At 50.2% G+C, this 17,472-nt stretch overlaps 5 protein-coding genes across 5 annotated transcripts; 3 read left to right on the forward strand and 2 right to left on the reverse strand.

The window, feature by feature from the left end:
* Positions 1-356: 356 nt before the first annotated feature.
* FOIG_12219 (uncharacterized protein) lies at positions 357-3,530 on the forward strand. The gene has a single exon (XM_031213063.1). The coding sequence runs from the start codon at positions 960-962 to the stop codon at positions 3,018-3,020; it is 2,061 nt and encodes a 686-aa protein (XP_031057359.1). The 5' UTR covers positions 357-959; the 3' UTR covers positions 3,021-3,530.
* Positions 3,415-6,271, reverse strand: FOIG_12220 (uncharacterized protein). Its single transcript, XM_031213064.1, has one exon. It carries the CDS (start codon positions 5,975-5,977, stop codon positions 3,611-3,613), a length of 2,367 nt encoding a protein of 788 aa, XP_031057360.1. The 5' UTR covers positions 5,978-6,271; the 3' UTR covers positions 3,415-3,610.
* A 316-nt stretch (positions 6,272-6,587) lies between these two features.
* Positions 6,588-7,338, forward strand: FOIG_12221 (uncharacterized protein; the record flags this gene model as incomplete). Its single annotated transcript, XM_031213065.1, has 2 exons — positions 6,588-6,653; positions 6,706-7,338. The coding sequence occupies 2 exons, from the start codon at positions 6,588-6,590 to the stop codon at positions 7,336-7,338; spliced, it is 699 nt and encodes a 232-aa protein (XP_031057361.1).
* Positions 7,339-7,350: 12 nt separating this feature from the next.
* On the reverse strand, positions 7,351-9,242 carry FOIG_12222 (tRNA-dihydrouridine synthase 2). Its single transcript, XM_031213066.1, has 2 exons — positions 8,873-9,242; positions 7,351-8,817 (listed from the first exon to the last, which is right to left on the reverse strand). The coding sequence occupies exons 1-2, from the start codon at positions 9,039-9,041 to the stop codon at positions 7,697-7,699; spliced, it is 1,290 nt and encodes a 429-aa protein (XP_031057362.1). The 5' UTR covers positions 9,042-9,242; the 3' UTR covers positions 7,351-7,696.
* Positions 9,243-11,441: 2,199 nt separating this feature from the next.
* Positions 11,442-17,045, forward strand: FOIG_12223 (uncharacterized protein). The gene is made up of 2 exons (XM_031213067.1): positions 11,442-16,111; positions 16,161-17,045. The coding sequence occupies exons 1-2, from the start codon at positions 12,679-12,681 to the stop codon at positions 16,217-16,219; spliced, it is 3,492 nt and encodes a 1,163-aa protein (XP_031057363.1). The 5' UTR covers positions 11,442-12,678; the 3' UTR covers positions 16,220-17,045.
* Positions 17,046-17,472: the final 427 nt, after the last annotated feature.

Here is a 17,472-nt window from a genome sequence, read left to right on the forward strand (position 1 = left end):
GCAACGACAGGTGCAGGTGAACGACCCCTGTCTAGTCTAATACCAAAGAGCTCTTTGAGATCGGTTCTGCTGGCTCTCAGGCTATACACGACACGGATGGCAAAGCTACAGTCTCCCCGCTATGGCTCCACGCAACGTTTGGGAGCATTGGGAATCCAGACGGCTTGCCCATTCATCACCCTGATCCAATTCACCGCTCGAGCTATGTATGAATGGTCTGTGTCTACCAGACACTACTGAACCAGTGGACTGTAGGTGCTGTCTGTATCTCATTCCCCTCCCCCGTCAGGGCCCTTGTCAGCTTGACATGCCTTACAAGGCCCCCCCTTTCGTCCCTCCTTGCCATCCAGCGTGGCATTGAACGTCTCGTCGCGCTTCAAGAACCCGCAAATGGTCCCTGTCCCGCACCATCAAGCGCGGTTTCGCATGGCGTGCGTCTCATGTCTATGTCTATCCTGCTGAGCCGACATTAATAGGTGCCAGTCGCCCACCCACTCGGACCGCTCCAAGCCCATGTGTACTGTGCTGTATGTATTTGTTTCAAACCCTCTCGTCCTCCCGTTCTTCCTCCTCTCCAGTCTCTGGATTCCTGCTCGCCCTTTTCGGACGGCAAGGGCGACTTTTTCCCGCGATGCCATAAGCTGTCAACCAACTCCCTCCTTTCTTCTCACACTCGTTTGGCTGTTTCACGCCGTGTCTTGATGCGCCCTTGACGCAAAGAAACCAAGCTCATCAACCGGATGATAGGCCAGGCTGCCCTTGTATAGATGAGCGCACGGATTGTGAGCCTGTTTTACGAGAGCACTCCTTCATGAATATGCGCCAGGGCATGTCATCTGTCTATCTCTGACCGCTTTTACTTGGAAATTCCATTCTGTTACCTTCGCTTAAGACCCTTTTGTCATATTTTTACTTCTCTATTCGATCCGCAGCTTGCTGTCCTCCTTCACGTTTCCAACATGAAGAAGCCGTGGAGATCAGCAGCCAACACTGCTCCCACTGCTCAGCCTGTTGATATACAGCAGTCCAATATCCGCGGCAGGATATCTGGGCCTGTCCCTATTTCGACTTCTTTGGACGACGAGTTCCCAATTCGCAACCCAGGTACCAACATGGCTACGCCTGTCCAGGGTGAATTCAAACAATCCCAGACTGAGCCCCACCTATCGCGCAACGATTTCAGATCTCCCACGTTCCCAGAGCATCGTCGAAATGGACCTCACGCTTTCAGGGAAGAGCCGAGGTCCTCGTTGCATGCTCGACAGCCCGGCACAATAAGTCGCTTGCAAAAGGCTGAACCATCTAACAATGTGCGGCATTCCTTCGTCAGCGCGGACACAAGGGACAAGGAGCGCCCTCAACGGAAGCAGTCAACTCTCCGAGGCGCTTTGGGGAAGCTTTTTAATCGAAAAAAGAAATCAAGCGGCAACGACAGTTCCAACAATACCGATTCAGAAACCGGCTCCACGCCAATGCGCCCCGGGCCATACCGTCGATCAACGGGTGAAGATGGCCAAGACTCGGTGCCTAGTTTAAGCCACAGGGACAGGTCAGCTCCCAGGTCACGGACTCGACCTTTCCCAGGAGCAGAATCCAAGCGATCAGCTTCCCTGCCCATCACTGAATTTGATCGGGCGTTAAGATCCCACTCTATTCGCCCAGAAGATGTTCGCGCCATCGAGAGCGCGCGCAACTCACTGAGCGCTGACTTTGGTCTATCGCACGCTCGGATAAGTGCAACCAGGTTGCGTGAGTACAACTTGGCGGGCCTTTCACCGCGACCTGCTAGTAGCCATGGCCGGGAGAGTCGGCAAGACCAGAGCGACGACAACGCTCACGAGATTGGCCGTGCAATCACCAGCGACCTCCCTGGTGTACGCCGAAGATCGCGGAGCTTATCGGGGCTACCAGATGAAAGCTATGGCCATACTCGTCGACGCAGTGATGAGATTAAATATTGGAGGGAGAGTTACGGCCCAACCTTCATGTCCCCAGTGTCTTCAGACCCCGCAGAAGGAGAAGGCATCGCCATAGAAGAAATCGAACAGGCCCAGCAAGTAGAAGACGCTCCAAAACAAACACAGGCAGAGCCTTTCAATTTTGGATCCTTTGCAGACATGAAGCAGGTGGGAGGCATGAAAATCACACATGCAGCAAACCTAGAAACCCGGATAAACAATCTCGAATCTCGAGTCTATCGGTTGGAGCAGGCTCTCGACCGAATGTGTGATGCTGCTCCAGGCTGGCAGCCACACCAGGGACCACCAGATCGACCTGCGCCCCCAATCCCGATTGGTGGTCAAACCAACACGGATTTTCCAGATCATCAGGCTGATCGAAGCAGATGGGACCATAGAAAGAGCTTCGGTCGTTCCAGCGGCCACCCGAATTATTCAAAAGCAGGCCAGAGGGGAAGCGTGTTGCTTGATCCGCATTCTTCGGCTATTCTGAGTGACGGCAACAAAGACCGTCCCACCTCGACTGCAACAATTCGTGGTGCAGCTAGTCTCCCGAGCCTTCTTAAGAACACCCCCGAGATCTTTACCACGGACCATTATACAACACTCCTTGCCCTGATTCATACCGAACGCTCAGCACGAGAAGCTCTAGAGACTCAGGTCAAGACGCTTGGCCACCAACTGAGCATCTTGTCCCATTCGGTAAACACGAATAGCGGATTCGATCCGCCCCCGACAGCCAAATCCTTCGGTGACAGATCTGCGTTTGACCACGACGATGACGACGATAATCTCACATCCTTGACGATCATGACAAGATCGCAAAGTCGACATATCGACCCCGAGGACTCGGGTATTGGAACCGGCCATGGAGACGAGAGCGAATACTCTGACACTTTTGAAACCCCTCGCGAAGAGGGACATAGCTTCGGAGCGTTCGGTGAAGATCTGGACAAGGAAGATCTGGCGCAAACCAAGGCGGCACGAACGCTTTCCCTGTCACAACTCACTATGGGTCGGGGCACTCAGAAGTCTTCACAGCAGGTTCATCGGGTGATATAACCAGTTACGTCCTCTTCACGGAGCACGTTGCACCATCGAGGGGCTCCAGAAACTAACTTCCCCGATCACACATATCTCTCTTATCCAAGAATACCTACCTTAGCTGTACGATATTTGGTGGCATATGACTTATGACCTCTCTACGACGACCGCCTTCTTCCTCATCATGGAGCACATCCCTACCGCCACACTCATTAAACCTATTTACTTGTCATATATACTCTTTTACAAGGGGCGTCTCGATAGACATGGCGTAGCGCTTTGGAACGTTTGGCATGCAATTGTTGTTTCTGTTTTTTTTTTTTTTTGTTTTTGTCTTTATTCTGCATTGGATACCCACCCAGTTATGGGTGTCACAGGCTGGCGTACTAGGAACTTTTGGGCGAAAGAGCGACACGTCATTTTGAATTAGCGATTGAAGGTCATCTTTGAGAATAATAAATCAAGAACCATGACTACCTATTGCCATTGCCATTCTGGCACGGATTCTTGGCTCTACTTGTCTTCTACTGCGTGTGACGGCCTCTTTGCATCTGCATGCTTTGATCTACTTGATTACTTTTGATGATTCGTATATGATTTCTATGTTCCTATGGGTGGTGGTCATCCTTTATTCCCCAGCTCCCAACCAAGGCCATGGATTTCTCGTCACCAGGTGCGAGTCTCTCATCCTGAAGCGTGTCGGCGAGACAAGTCCAAGGGTCCCTGCCGCCTCCCCATTTTAGCAGGTTCTCCTTCAACCGCTCTCCGTTTTCGCGATTGATGGCACCTCCATTCTCACCAGCCTTGAACACAACACGCCAAACACGCTCGGCGAGTACACGGTCAAAGAGATAACTATAGTAGGTACTTCCGTAACTATGCAGGTGGCCAAAGAATCCCTGCCAGCAAGTATTTGGCGGATCTCGAGGACCATGGGCAAAGCGAGCCTTGATATCATGGAAAACAGCGGTTGAGTCAAACTCTGCATCCCGCATAGTTGAGGCATGGTAGGCCTGGTCTACCATTGCAAGAATGATCTGGTTCTCTGTTTCCAAGCCTTCGAATCGTTTAGTCAACCGGATTCTTTCAGCAACGAGTTCGTAAGGTAAAGGTCGGTCCGACTTCCAGTGACGTGCAAAGAGAGATAGGACAGTAGGATCAGCAGCGAAGTGCTCCATAAGTGTCGATGGCAGCTCAGCAAAGTCGGTCGCACAACGAGTCCCAGAGACATTCTGGAAGCTAGTTCGTGCAAGAACAGAGTGAATAGCATGGCCCATTTCGTGGAACAGGGTCTCGACAGATTGATAGGATAGCAAAGAGGGCTCCTTAGAGTTCTCACTTGGCTGAAAATCACAGACAAGTGCAATAGTAGGCAGTTGCTTCAGTACACCGTCCGCGGAGGAAGTCTCCATGCCATCGTTGGCTGCCATCTCGGGTGACTCGAAACTTGGCCCACTGCTGTCATGATCAGCAGCGACCTCTGCTATTTCCTCGGGGAGAATCTCCCGGGAACATCTGACTGTAAAATGAGCGGGATTGCCGGACTTTTGTGGGCGATGAAACAAATCGCAATAGAGAACAGCAATTAGTTCCCCCTTATCAGTGACAACATCAAGTCGTTTCACTTCAGGGTGCCATGTCTCACCAGGAAGAGTCTCCCGCAACACAAGACGGATACCATAAAGCCGATCAAAGAGTCTCGATAGGCCTTGTATGACAGTCCCAACAGAAAAAAAAGCGTTGAGCTGATCTTCTTGTCGCTGTCTAGACCTCAGGTCAACTCTGATTTTCTCCATATAAAAATCTTTGTCCCAGGCTTGGAGTGGGACGTCTGGAAGGTTGAGTCTGTCTCGCTTCTTCAAAACCAGTTCTTGCAGTTCGGCCTGGACTACCGGTGTGTTGTTATCTCTTAGAGCAAGGAGAAACTCCATTACAGACGCAGGAGTCTTGGCCATCATGCGGTCCTTCAGGGCCATGTGACCATAACTTTCGAAACCTGCAAGCTCTGCGAGCTCACCTCTCAGCTTTAACATTGCCTCGAGGTACATAACAGTCTCCCGAGACGCGGTTCGTTGGGCCAGGTAAATTTCTTTGCGAGTCTCCTCGTCATGCACACTTTGAAGTGCTCCTATTGCATCTGAGCTCAGAGTGGGTAGCGTGATGTTCTGTCGTACTTTGAGCGTGGCTGCGATGCCTGGGTAAAGGCCATAGAACTTATAAGCCGGAAGGGTAATTTGTTTTCTTGCTGGCTGCATTCCCTGTGCAAAAGCCGATCCTATTTCGCTGATACGCGAGGACAAATCCACGAATCTGTCTCGTGAAGCTTTTGGCAAATTTACAGCAGATTTCATGAAGTCCAACTTGAGCTGTAAAGCCACAGTTCTCTCTTCTTCCGACCACACCTTTGTAACTTCGGGGATAGATAGCGCCTGACTTAACTGATCACTGAGGCCAGTCATGGTATTAAGCTGGTTCATGTACTGATATACCATACCCCATGCGTTGGCAGCCGCTTCCTGGAACCGGCTATCTGGATGCGTCATACGAACGAAATCTGCGAGGTCCAGTACACGGCACAATAGATCGCTAAGCCGATCAAGGTCGCGGACCACCGCACGGTACTCATGTACGGAGGATGCACTTAGGACTTTATTAACGATATTTTTTGCTCGTTCGAGGTTCTTCTGAGCGAACTGCTGGAAGCCACCAGGGCTGGTGAGGTATCGGTTCTTGAAGAGACCTTGGCTCTTCTTCAAGCTGAACTTGGGGAAAGTTCTGCCCGTGGGGGCGTCGAATAAGTTGCGTAAAACAGTATCATCGTGATTCGAGCTCGCGGTATGATCGACTGGTGTGCTTGGGGAGATAACCTGGGCTACTGCGGAGGCAATAGAGTTCCATCGCCGTTGTGGAGGTTTGGTCGTGTGTCGAACACATCTATTACAGATCCAGAGGCGGTTGCCCCTCGAACTCAGCATTATCAATATGCAGATAAGATCGAACCCATGAATTGATCCAACAGCAATCGAAGTGATAATCCCGTATTCTCTCCCAATGGCGGGGAAGAGTAGCAGAAATTGGAGTGAAAACACGGGTGGGATAAGGTAGGTAGGTAGGTATGCTTAATATTCTTTACTTTAGATCAAGAATTGAAGATATCGGAGGAAGACTTTCAGAAGCGACTTTCCTGCCTTGTCGGGCTTTCCGGCTTCGGATCCGTCCCTTGTCGCCTTCCTTGTTTTAGCAGGGCATTTCCGCCCATAACTAGCAGCCTAAGGAAGGTAGGTTGAGTTGTGCCTTCTTGCACTACTGGGATTGAAAATCTTAGTCATCCCATCAACGCCCCCAAGCTGGACTCTGAGTGGTCCAATAGAGCCTCCGTCCTAGATTTTCCGACAGTGATGATTGTGCTCACGAGCATCCGACGTCCATCTTGAATTCGCGTGACGTCTTTCTCACCCACTCGTCAATTGAGCGCACAATGGCTTCACGAGTGGTGTTCTCGCGGGTCAGTAATACATCTGAGCTCTAGATAAGCTCCTTCATGCTAATTGATCTGTATAGCGCTCCCTGGCACCGCTGGCGACCATGGCCCTCGGCGGCATGGCACTGGCTCCGGCTACTGTTTTCGCCGAAGGTCCCAGTGACTTCAAGGTTTGTCATGGAGCATCAATGGACTTCAATAATTTTCCTAACAGCACTATAGCGGAAACCCATCTACGATGATTACGATATCCCGACAGCAAATCCCGCACCTGTAACACCACCACCCGTTGCTGAGACACCCGTTGAGCCGGTCGACGATGAGGAGAGGCATCACTCGCCTACTCCTACTGAGCGGCTGGCCGTCCATATCGGTAAAGGTCGCCTGGCCTTGTACAAGTACGCAGTAGCTGCTGAGAACAAGGTCAACGAGACCATGGATTCAGCCTTCAATCTCGAGCAATCCTTCACCAGTACCATCGCTTCACTGGCTCCCTCCCGTGAAAGCGGCGAGCAACTTATGCCCGGAGCCATTTACGTCCTGGTCGCTGCTATGGCCGGCAGTATCATTACTCGCAATCGCAGCATTATCCTTCGCGCTTCGCTCCCCCTCGCCCTGGGTATCGGCGCTGGCTGGACCGTTCTCCCTGTCACCATGCGCAACATCTCCGACCTCACCTGGAAGTACGAGCAGAGGTTCCCTGTTATTGCCGAGTCTCACGTCCGCCTGCGTGAGAGTATCGTCAACAGCGTCAGCTTTGCCAAGGCGCATAGCCAGGTTGGTGTCCGTTATGTCGACGAAAAAGTGACAGACGCACGAGAGGCTGTTGAAGGCTGGGTCCAGAAGGGCAAATAAAGGATTTCAAAAAGCGAGATGAAATGAAATGTACTATTAAATAGAGTTCCCAAAAACTGTTCATTTGTATCAATGGCCGGTCCTGCTTAGCGCCAGCTACCAATATCTGTATGTATTTTGAATAGGCTGGGTTTCCTTTCCTTTTTTGTTAATGAAAAAGAAAACATTCCTTGCCGTCCTTTCTCTATAATTCATTCATGACCTAATGATGCGGCAGCTTTCTATATGCTCTGTTCCCAAGCTCTTGTCCTTTGAGCCTGTGTCCTTAACTCCATGTAATGCGAATCCAAGGCTTCTAACTCAACCGTACACCCCTTAATCATTCCCTCGCCTTTGTACCGTCCAACCGACCCTTTTCCTAAACAGCCGTTACAACTGGTGCGGGTTCAGATGTCTTCACCTGCTTCACAGGTCTGTTATCAGACATTCTCCGCTTGCGCTTCTGATCATTTCCTTCTTTTGACTTCACCGGCTGTGTATTAGTCTGTGCGTTGGCCTTCTTTGCAGCCTTCTTTGCGGCCTTCTCTGCAGCTTTCCCCTGCAGGGGCTGATCCAGTCCTCGCTTACTATCTATAATACGAGCGGACTCGAGGTGTTTTTCAAGGGATAGCGCCTCGCAGATGCTCTTATAATTCTTGGACTGGTTCATTGGCTGGTAAGATTTTGACTTTCCAGGGACCATGTTTGAGAGCAGGAACTTGGTGTTGCCGAACCGGTTGTCAACATCAATCGCAGTCTTCACATAATGATCGACAACTTCTTCCCAAGGTGCCAGTCCGCCATCAGCTACACTCCTGAAGCAGCTTGGGTTCTTCTCAGCCGCGACTGCAATCATCGCACCGTCCGCACCGAACTCTTTGGCGAGCTGGAGACCTTGGTCCCTATTCTCAACGTCGCCGTTCATCAAGCAGGCAACGCCATACTCATGGCAGACTTCTGCAATCATACGAAGCTGCCCTCTAATAGCCCGTTCTCTGGGTCTCATAGGTGTCGTCCGGCAATGGATGGTTAGTCCTGTAATGCCTGTCGCACAAAGACGGCGAACGAGCGCCTCTGTTTCCGCTGCAGTGTCGAGGAGTCTGATCTTAACGCTTATTCCAATCTCAAATTCAGGGGTAATGTTCTTAACAAGAGCCTCAAGAATAGCGCAGAGTTTATCTGGAGTCTTGAGAAGGGCGGCACCCATTCCTCCGCTAGTGCTGAAGGGCTTTGGGCAACCAGCGTTGACATCGATGCCGGCGACATCTGCGGCCACCAGCCTAGCGGCTGCTACTGCACGGTCGGGATCTGATGTGCCGATTTGGAAGATAAGCTTGTCTTTTTCAGCCTCTGGCAGCATTCTGTAGATAATGCTCTCCTTGGCATCCGGAGGAGGGTCCTTCTGGCCATGGGATGAGAGACGATACCACTCTATCGTTTTCGAGTCTTCATCAAATCGACGAGAAGTTCCAATCATAGAGTAATCCACAGTCTCAGGACCTGTCGGCTAAAGTTAGAAAATGATATCTTGACATATTTTTGCTGTGCATCTCACCCCAGACAAGATCTGCGCCATACTTGAGAGCCAAAAGTCTTGATGGAAGCTCTCCTGAGCGAACCATAGGCGCAAGAACAACCTTGCCACGATAATCTACACCCCGTCGGGGAATGGGTACTCGCTTGACTTCTGTAGCCATGGTTCGTCGAATTATCTGCGTGAGCATGCCTGTTTGGCAACCGTTTACATCCTTCTGCCGCTTGGGAGAGTGACTAGCCTCTATAAATTCTTCGCAGAATGCGAATGGAGGCGATTTTTGTTAGTCATCAATAAACCTTCTTATCGATAAGATCACAAAGTCTGTCCCCGGGGGACATGCCTAAGGCTTAACCTAAACTTAGGGCCGAAGATAACCCAACTGAATGAGACTGAAATATATGATGCCTATGATACTGAGACATGCAGATGTAAGGTATTGCCATATCCAAGCGTGAATCGCGGGGCAAGGATGCAACAGGACAGGGAATTCGATATGTTTCACAATCAAATCTACCTCGACTGTGGACCATCGCAGGTAAGGTCACACATTCAGATTCATCTCTCTACGCGTTTCAGAAGAGTTTAGTATGAAGAAAGCTTAACTTCGACTACTTATTTCTCACGCGCATACACCTGGTCACAGGCTTCAAGGCCAATTCTGATAGACTGACAGTGCCACTAGCAAACATACCACAGGGAGACAAATTCATTTATTTGTCGTTGGTTAGGTCTTACATAAGACTCCACCGAGTTGGAATTGCATATCTGCATTCATACCAACCATTGCTTGATTATACTATATTATCGCAGTTTTTTCATCGAGAAATATGATTGGCAGTGCAAGATCAATCCTTCAGACGCCATGCCATCGATGCATGCACTGTGATAGGGAGCACACTCCTGCTGGACATAAGCTTTGTGGACACAGACTGCAATACGAGGTCTAAAAAGAGAACCACCTCGGCTCGGAGTGACGCTTGGAGAGCGGCTATTTATTGTCGCGGAGAATTTGGAAGCTAACGATCCATACGAGAACTGCATGCGAACAAGCTAGCAAGGAGAGGAAATAAGTGAGCGACTGGGACACGAAACGAATCAATACGATATTACCATGGCTTCTATTCACTTCACGATGTCTGAGCCTCTGGCCAGGTCACACACTTGCTTGTACTCGATTCAATATCATGACTTGAATCGCGAGTCGATTTCACTTGAAACACATCCATAAATTTCCTACCCATTAGATGAACTCATATAGTACGCCAGTGCATACATACGTATCCCTCAGCGGGGCTGCATACCTACGAAGGTCCCATACAGTACCACAAAGTCTTGAGAAGCGATTAGAACTCGAGGAAGAAACGGATATGTACACAGCAGAGGGGCCTCCTAGAGCCCAGCCCCACGTTCCATTCAAGCATGCTAGTCCAGCACTAGCCTCTACGTAGTAGTCTCTAAGTATGTACTTACTGTAAGGATTTGATTCAGAGCCCGCAAGACCTTACCTGAGCTAAGCTAATACAGACAGGACCGATTCGAGAGACTTGATGAGGAGAAACATCGAGGGATAGATAAGAATGTTCCCCAAGACGAAATAACAGTGAGATATTTTGATAAGTGAAGAGAGACATCGTGAGAGTTGCGACATATCCAGTCAAGCTTTAGTGGGTAAATGCAACTCCATTACTGTATACCAGACATTGGACGTTCCGATATTCTGGACGGTGGAATAACGGGCTACGGCCGTAGCCGATAGTTTGAGGGGACGTGTGTGTTTCAGCCCGGCACTCACAAGCCACCATTGCGCACTTATCCCTAGAGGTTTAGGGGTTTCGATCCTCGAACCACAGGCGGACAAAGCCCTATTCGTCCTTTAGACACGAGGGAGGCTACCGAATCGGGAAGCGCTGCGAGGGCAGATCTGCTACGCATTGGAATCTTCACAAGGGCAACGGTCTCGTCATCACTCTCGGCACAACAATGAACAGCTTGCGCAACCACAGGTCGATCTGGCACTAACACGGTCGACACCAAGAGCCTAATGAGTGTGAGTGGAGGCTGATGAGCCTGGAGTGGATGGGGAAATCGAATTAAGGGTCTCGTTCTGCACCTTCACAATCTCCAGCATCCAGGATGATAGCATGATGGCTCTGAAGGGGGAGTCAGGTGGTCTGGCAAGGTAATTTATGGCGAGAGCCATTATTCGTATGTTACTAGTATAACGATGTGCCCAAAGCTTCGTCATTGTAAGATCTCGTTCATCATGCGGTACGGAGTACACGGCAAAGATTGACCGGAGCTGACACTATCGAAGTATCTTGCCCTACGGCATTGGAGAGAGAATACCTCGACAGTCTATATATACCTAGTACCTACCTATTAGCCCAACGTTGGCGATCTCCAGACTTTACGTTTGCGAGGCGCGTTAAATAACTCGTGTACCGCAATTGTCGTGTGGATGAATGTTCGCTGTAAATCTTGATTTGGCTGATGCCAGGTAACTTGGTCTTGACTTGGCCGGGCCCAACCAGGGACCACTCACTTGCTGCCCTTTGATGTTGATCCCTGTGACTCTGAAACTCCCCTGGATCATCGCTCATGGGGACTTCAGTAAGTCAGGCACACATACCCGGCCTGTCACAAATTCACCTCCCCTCTCTTTTCTGACCTCATCTTTCTATTTCCCCTCTGATCTGTTCCATCCTCTACAGTACTTTGTCTTTAATATTTGGTGTTGAGTCGGCATTGTAAGAGCCTTCTCCCCTTACTGTCTTCCATATCGACTATCTGTATTCAAGTACAAAGGTATTCAGCTGGATCCAATCAGCCCATCGCTTTCTCATCCACTTCTTTATATGCAATTCGTCCTATACAACCGAGGAGCCGCTCGCCATACCAAGTACGAGGAAATAAGGTAGGAAGGGAAAAAAAAAGACCCTTTCTTGGCACATTCTCCCTCTACCATTCATCCTTGTACAGCCCATCCCTGCTGGTGCTCTCCCCTGCCCGCAACTGGAGCCTGAGTTGGTGCCCTGGCGACAAAGGAGAATTGCCTGTGCACTTGACTTCAGTCGTAGCGTAGCGTAGAATAGCGCAGCGCAAACGCAGTAGGTACACACGGTCTCATCCTGGGCTGAGGGTGTTCTGCCGTCTGCCCAACATTCTGCTGTAACATTCGAGCCCAGAGGGTGGTTGTACATACACACACATACAAAGATTGGATTGGCCATTGCGTGTCTGATCTGTTTACGAATCTGGTGCACTTCCTTTTTCTTTCTTTCCCCCCTAATATTCTCGGTTCTTGTTCGATCTGGAGGCCTGCATCAAACCAGCACACGACGCCTCACCTCCATCTTCCCCGCCATACACCATCCGCCATTGCCAACAGCTAGGTACCTTACCTTAGCTCACTTGCACCTCAACTCCGCCCACGATTGCTTATCGCAGATATCCCCTAACTCTCGACGACCCCTTTGTCAGACTCGCCACAAAGAACTCATCAACGATACCGCCCATCCTCCTTTGAGCTTTGGCCGACCGTCGAGCGCCACATACAACCGCCCGCCTACATCCCCACATGTCCGACAGTTGATCCTCGTGTCGCCAGAAACAAGCCTGCCTCATTGGACGACTCCACTATCTCTACTGCTCCGGTACCGTCCTGTAATCGTTCCAGCAGAGGTGACAGCGACCAGGAACCACGTCTCTCCGTTCCTGCAAAGACATAGGCGTTCTGTGCTTACTATCCTCAACTCTCAGTTCCTCCTCTTTGGGTCAATGTCGGTGTGCTGAACCTTTCGCTTCCCTTCCATATTATATCCCCCATGGAGAACGACATACCTACCATCCAGGTCCCTGATGGGCGATCTTCGAGGAGAGACCGCCTTATGGGCAAGCTGTTTGGTGCCAAAGACCGCAAAGGCGAAGAAGCGCGGTCCGCTGCCAATGTCGAATCATTCCTCCACAGCTCCTCAGACAATCTAACAATCACAAACCCTCCCCCGCCTCCCCCGCCGTCGTCGCTTCCAAAGCTGGCCAAGCTCGATACCACATCAATCTCTCGTTATCCTCAAGCTTTAGGACTTAATCATGCAGCCCAGCAAAACCGTCCTCTCGTCGCAGGTCGACCTGATACTACAAAGTCACCGAGACGAAGCCCACGGCCCAACAAGAAAGGTCTGACGGTGAGGTTTGATGATACTGCTCCCGAAATAATTGGTGAAGGAGGTGATGAGTCCGAGATACCTACTCAAGAGATCTCGAAGCGCAAAGTGGCCCGTCCCAAGCAACAACCGCAACAAACGCAATCATCACAACCACCACAACCTCCGGCTCATCGTAGAGCCCCAATGCCGCCAGGACGACCCCCTCCTCCTGATTCAGCTGCTTCAGGCTCACCCGTAGACGATTTCCGACCAAAGCCTTTGTCTCGAACCCAAACAGGCTTCTCGTCAATTTACACACCCGATTCCGACGAAGAGTCTGAGGCTGGACTTGACCGTAATTCTAAATCAGACGAGCTGGTCTCACCTGTATCTGCGCAGCAGCACTCACTTAGCCCAGGAAGACCAATAGGCGCGAGGTTTTTGGGTCCAGCAGCAAGACAAGATGAGAATAGGAGGTCATATATCGAGATTCATTCTGCGCAGCAGCGAGAGGCAGAAGGCAGAGCCTTTGCCGAAGCTGCTCGGGTAGCCAGTGCCACCTCTGCATCCTCACACAATTGGGACGACCCCCATTCCGCCACGCCTCTTTCGTCTTCTCCAATTGAATCACGAAGACGAGGGCCTCCATCTCCCGAAGCTCAAGTCTCGAAACCGAGCCTCGAGTACAGCCCTGCAGCTTCTCTCCATTCCAACTCATCCTCGTATTCTCCTCCCGCGCCCCCAGCTGCAGTTCCAGCCTCTGCTCCTAGCTTATCTGGGTCCCCGTCTGGGGCTCAGGCCCCAGCTCCCACTGCGGTTTCTGCAACCTCTACGCCAACCTCAGAAGTCAACCAATTGTCAAGGCAACCGAGCATCGCACCGCAGCGTGCTCCTCCCATGATGGCTTCTAGAGCATTGTCTGTAAGAGTCGCTGATGGTACTTCTGCAGCTGCTGAGCAAGCCCTTGAGACATTCACCTCCAGGACAAGCCATCTTTTTGAGCTCTTCCGCCTCCATGCAGAATCTGTGAAGCCTCTGTCGACCTGTTCATTGATTGAATTTGGCCGTGGTGCACTATGGTGGTTTCTCAAAGGTCGCATGGGTTTGGAGGTCGCAATCAGGGAAAGGCCCAATTCTCCTCAGGGCCAGATGCAAAACGACAGGGATCGCCAGCAGGCATATGCTAATTTGGCCAAAGCATTCTGGCTTTGCGAGCTCGTAATTCCAGAAATTGCACAAGCGCAGGGGATTGAAATTGACGCCGAAGTCGACGACGTTAGCACGAGTCTGGTCTCAGCACTTAAGAAGCTGGCCATGTCTATGAAACGGAACGGCTTCTTGCCTCCTGAAGATGCATTTTTACCACAGAGCATAGACAAGTCGATATGGGTTGAGTACCCACCTCTGAGCCAAGATATGATTGCTCTTCTTTCTGGCAACTGGGCTTCGGGTCTCACAGCGATGACAAGCCCGATGTCTAAGTTGAGGCTTCTTGATTCTCTCCCCGTGGGCGATACTACCGATAACTTCAACTATGGCAGAGTGCCAGCTGATGCCTATCTTATGGAACAAGGCCACGAAGACCAAAAACTCTATTTTCCGTGTTTGCTCTCCATGGTTCGTCCGCAGAAGTCTACCGGGCTTGTTTTCATTCTCGCCAGTCAGAACGGCCACGTACAGCTTGTCATTCAAGAGAACAAGAACGTTGGTCCAATCTGGGACGATGTGCGATGGCGAAAGGAAACATGCACTGTCGACATTCGATTACGACGTGGCTTCATGTTGACCATTCAACTCGTTCAGCAAGACTTCAGAACACTGTGGAACATGTACGATTTTGGAAGCAAGGTCAACAACTCCCTTTATCCACGAAGTGATGAGAGCATGGTATTCAGGTCAACATTGCGGTCGTTCCAGGTTATGGATGCAGACCCCAACTATCGTCAATTCCCCAAAGAGCCAACACCATATTGTGAGATCTCGCTTTTTGAGAAGCTTTACAAGGAGAACGGCCCTGCAGCTACTCGTACATGGCATCTCGGTTTCCGAATCGCTGTGGTGACTGGACCAAAGACAAGGACACTGAGTGGTGTTCAACATGTGTATTCCCCAGCTCAGCCTGTCCAGTTCGGGTTCTTTCGCGGTGATGGCGATGCTCCGTCTTTGGCTATCAAGTATGAGAATGGCAAATCCAAGGGTCGCATGGTGATGGTGTTTAGTGATGACAAGGCAAGAATCAAGTTTCACTCGATTCTTACCGGAACTGCTCTGGATCATGACGAGAAGATTTACTCAGACGTGCCACTCAAGAACTTCTCTGTGGCTCAAAGTCTCCGTGAGCCCTTGGGTATGGCTCCATTCAGTCGTATGCCTTGGAAGGCCGTGAGAGTGGTCAATGATGAGTATGGCGGAGAGATGCCCCCAACAGTATTGGCCGATCACCTCAAAGTTGTAATAGACTATCAGAATGGTAATGTTGCTGATCGCATCAATGTGGCACCCGGGGAGTTACGTGTTAGGCTGGAAGTGAGCAACGCTAAAGTCTTTCGAGTTCTTCGGCAACCACAAAAAGACATGACTATCTCGGTCTCTGAGGCGCAGGTGCCCAAAGAGCTTCCCAGGAACATGTCTGATGCATTGCAGCTGCTGAGACACAATCAAACGATTCGAACGTTCGAGTTCAATAACTTGAAGGACCTGCACGATTTCCAATATGCAATGACGGGGTTCGAGGTGATCTTCGATGCCCTTGCAGTCACATTTGCCATCCAGCGACGTCGTATGGTTGTACCAATTCATAAAAAATGGGAAGCAGGATACACCCGAATCCAGGTTATACGACAGGAAGACAAGCAGTTACAGCTGCTGGCCTTCTTTGAAGACTTCCATCACGGACACTGCATGAACTTCCTCTTGAAGGGAACCGACGTTTATGAGAGTGTACAGCGAAGTAGCAAGTGTGGTATCAAGTTTGTTGACGCCAAGTTCCCTCTACCACGACTACCAGCAGACAAAGACGGTGACTACGACGATATGGCATTTGTCTGCCTCGACCTCCCAGATTTACCAGGCGAGCACGATGATATTTCAATTTTGTTTGAGAACGAGTCAGGTGAGTGAATATAGTGAACAATAACTTAGACAATGCTGACAATGAACAGACCGAGACGCGCTGGCACAGTGCTTACCGGCACCAATTAAAGGTTCAAAAAAGAAATGAACCGTCACCGAAGAGCAGTAGCATGGCAGTAAGATGCATGCGTCTTTGAAACCGAACAAAAGGCCGAGATGAGATTCTTTATACCCAGGACGGAACTGCCAATGTGTAAGGGATACCGCGACAACTCGATTGCCGCCAGGAAGACGAATCGGAGGTCCGGGGTACCACAAGAGTCCGAAACCCGTACCTGATGGAACAGCTAGAGCAACAGGTCGAATTAGACAGGTACTCCCGGACGACGGAGACATCGAGAAGCCGAAATCGCGAGAACGAAAGGAGTTGGACTTGTATATGGGCTATATTTGAAATAAAGACCCAAGCAATCTGGAATGATTCATGGGTCGGCTCGAACACGATAATACCTCAGTTTGATTTGGTCGGAAGTGCCGGCCTCGGCGAATCGTCCACCTGAAGCAAGCCACATTACTTTTTTTCTATTTTTTTTTTTTATGTGGGAATGTTCTATCATATCATTGAATACCAAGAGGAGAGGGAGTGAGAACCAGAGGTAGATAGACCACTCTACGAGTAGATGTATCGTCCATTAGGGCTTGGATGGTATAAGGAAATAGAACAACCAAGAGCAGGTTATAGGTACTCTTGTGGACAGGGTATGCAAGCAGTCAGTCGCTAGAGACAACAATATTAAAATACTCTTAACGACGAATTCTGCTGCACCGTTAGGAAGCCTTTACTGCATCCGCCCAAGCCCAGAGGAGCCTCAGCCTTAGAAGAAAGGGTCTAGAGGGACCCGGGCTGAGTGGGGCCGAAGCTTGATAGCTACCGTCGTGATTGGGTCAAGCGTTTCGTGTCGTGACAATACAAGGATAAGCAAGGTAAGGTAGCTTGGAGCACCAGGCTGTTAATTGGATTCGTTTATACATATGTATTCTTGACATGTGAGATGGCAGCCATCCATTTGGCTATATTTAATCGCTCACCCATTTATACGGTGTGTGTGTGTGCTGATTATCTATAATCTACGAGTGATCCTTCAACGGACATTCTGAAAAAAGCCACTCCTTCTTTGGGTCAGTAGGTACTTGTTAGATCTCCCTCCAGTGCAGTGTGGATGATATCATTCCCTGTGGTACAGTCAGCACTGATTCGATTGAGTGAAGTTCCCGCTGGGCTGGAATCGTCGGTGTGTGTGAGCTCATGGCTCTGACGTAGTTCAAGCTAAGCTCCCTGTTAGCTCCAGTGAGCTTCAGCTTGTGACACCAGAATATTCATCAACTCAAAGTGCTACAGTC

The sequence above is a fragment of the Fusarium odoratissimum genome (assembly GCF_000260195.1).
Source record: "Fusarium odoratissimum NRRL 54006 unplaced genomic scaffold supercont1.25, whole genome shotgun sequence".
Lineage (NCBI taxonomy): Eukaryota > Fungi > Ascomycota > Sordariomycetes > Hypocreales > Nectriaceae > Fusarium > Fusarium odoratissimum.

Bases quoted from the DNA above. Each gene is read 5' to 3' on its own strand.
- FOIG_12219 (XM_031213063.1), top strand. From the start codon at position 960: ATGAAGAAGCCGTGGAGATCAGCAGCCAACACTGCTCCCACTGCTCAG.
- FOIG_12220 (XM_031213064.1), bottom strand. From the start codon at position 5,977: ATGCTGAGTTCGAGGGGCAACCGCCTCTGGATCTGTAATAGATGTGTT.
- FOIG_12222 (XM_031213066.1), bottom strand. From the start codon at position 9,041: ATGCTCACGCAGATAATTCGACGAACCATGGCTACAGAAGTCAAGCGA. The intron at 8,818-8,872 runs GTGAGATGCACA...TTTAGCCGACAG, and splicing joins TGGCGCAGATCTTGTCTGGG to GTCCTGAGACTGTGGATTAC.
- FOIG_12223 (XM_031213067.1), top strand. From the start codon at position 12,679: ATGGAGAACGACATACCTACCATCCAGGTCCCTGATGGGCGATCTTCG. The intron at 16,112-16,160 runs GTGAGTGAATAT...GACAATGAACAG, and splicing joins TTTGTTTGAGAACGAGTCAG to ACCGAGACGCGCTGGCACAG.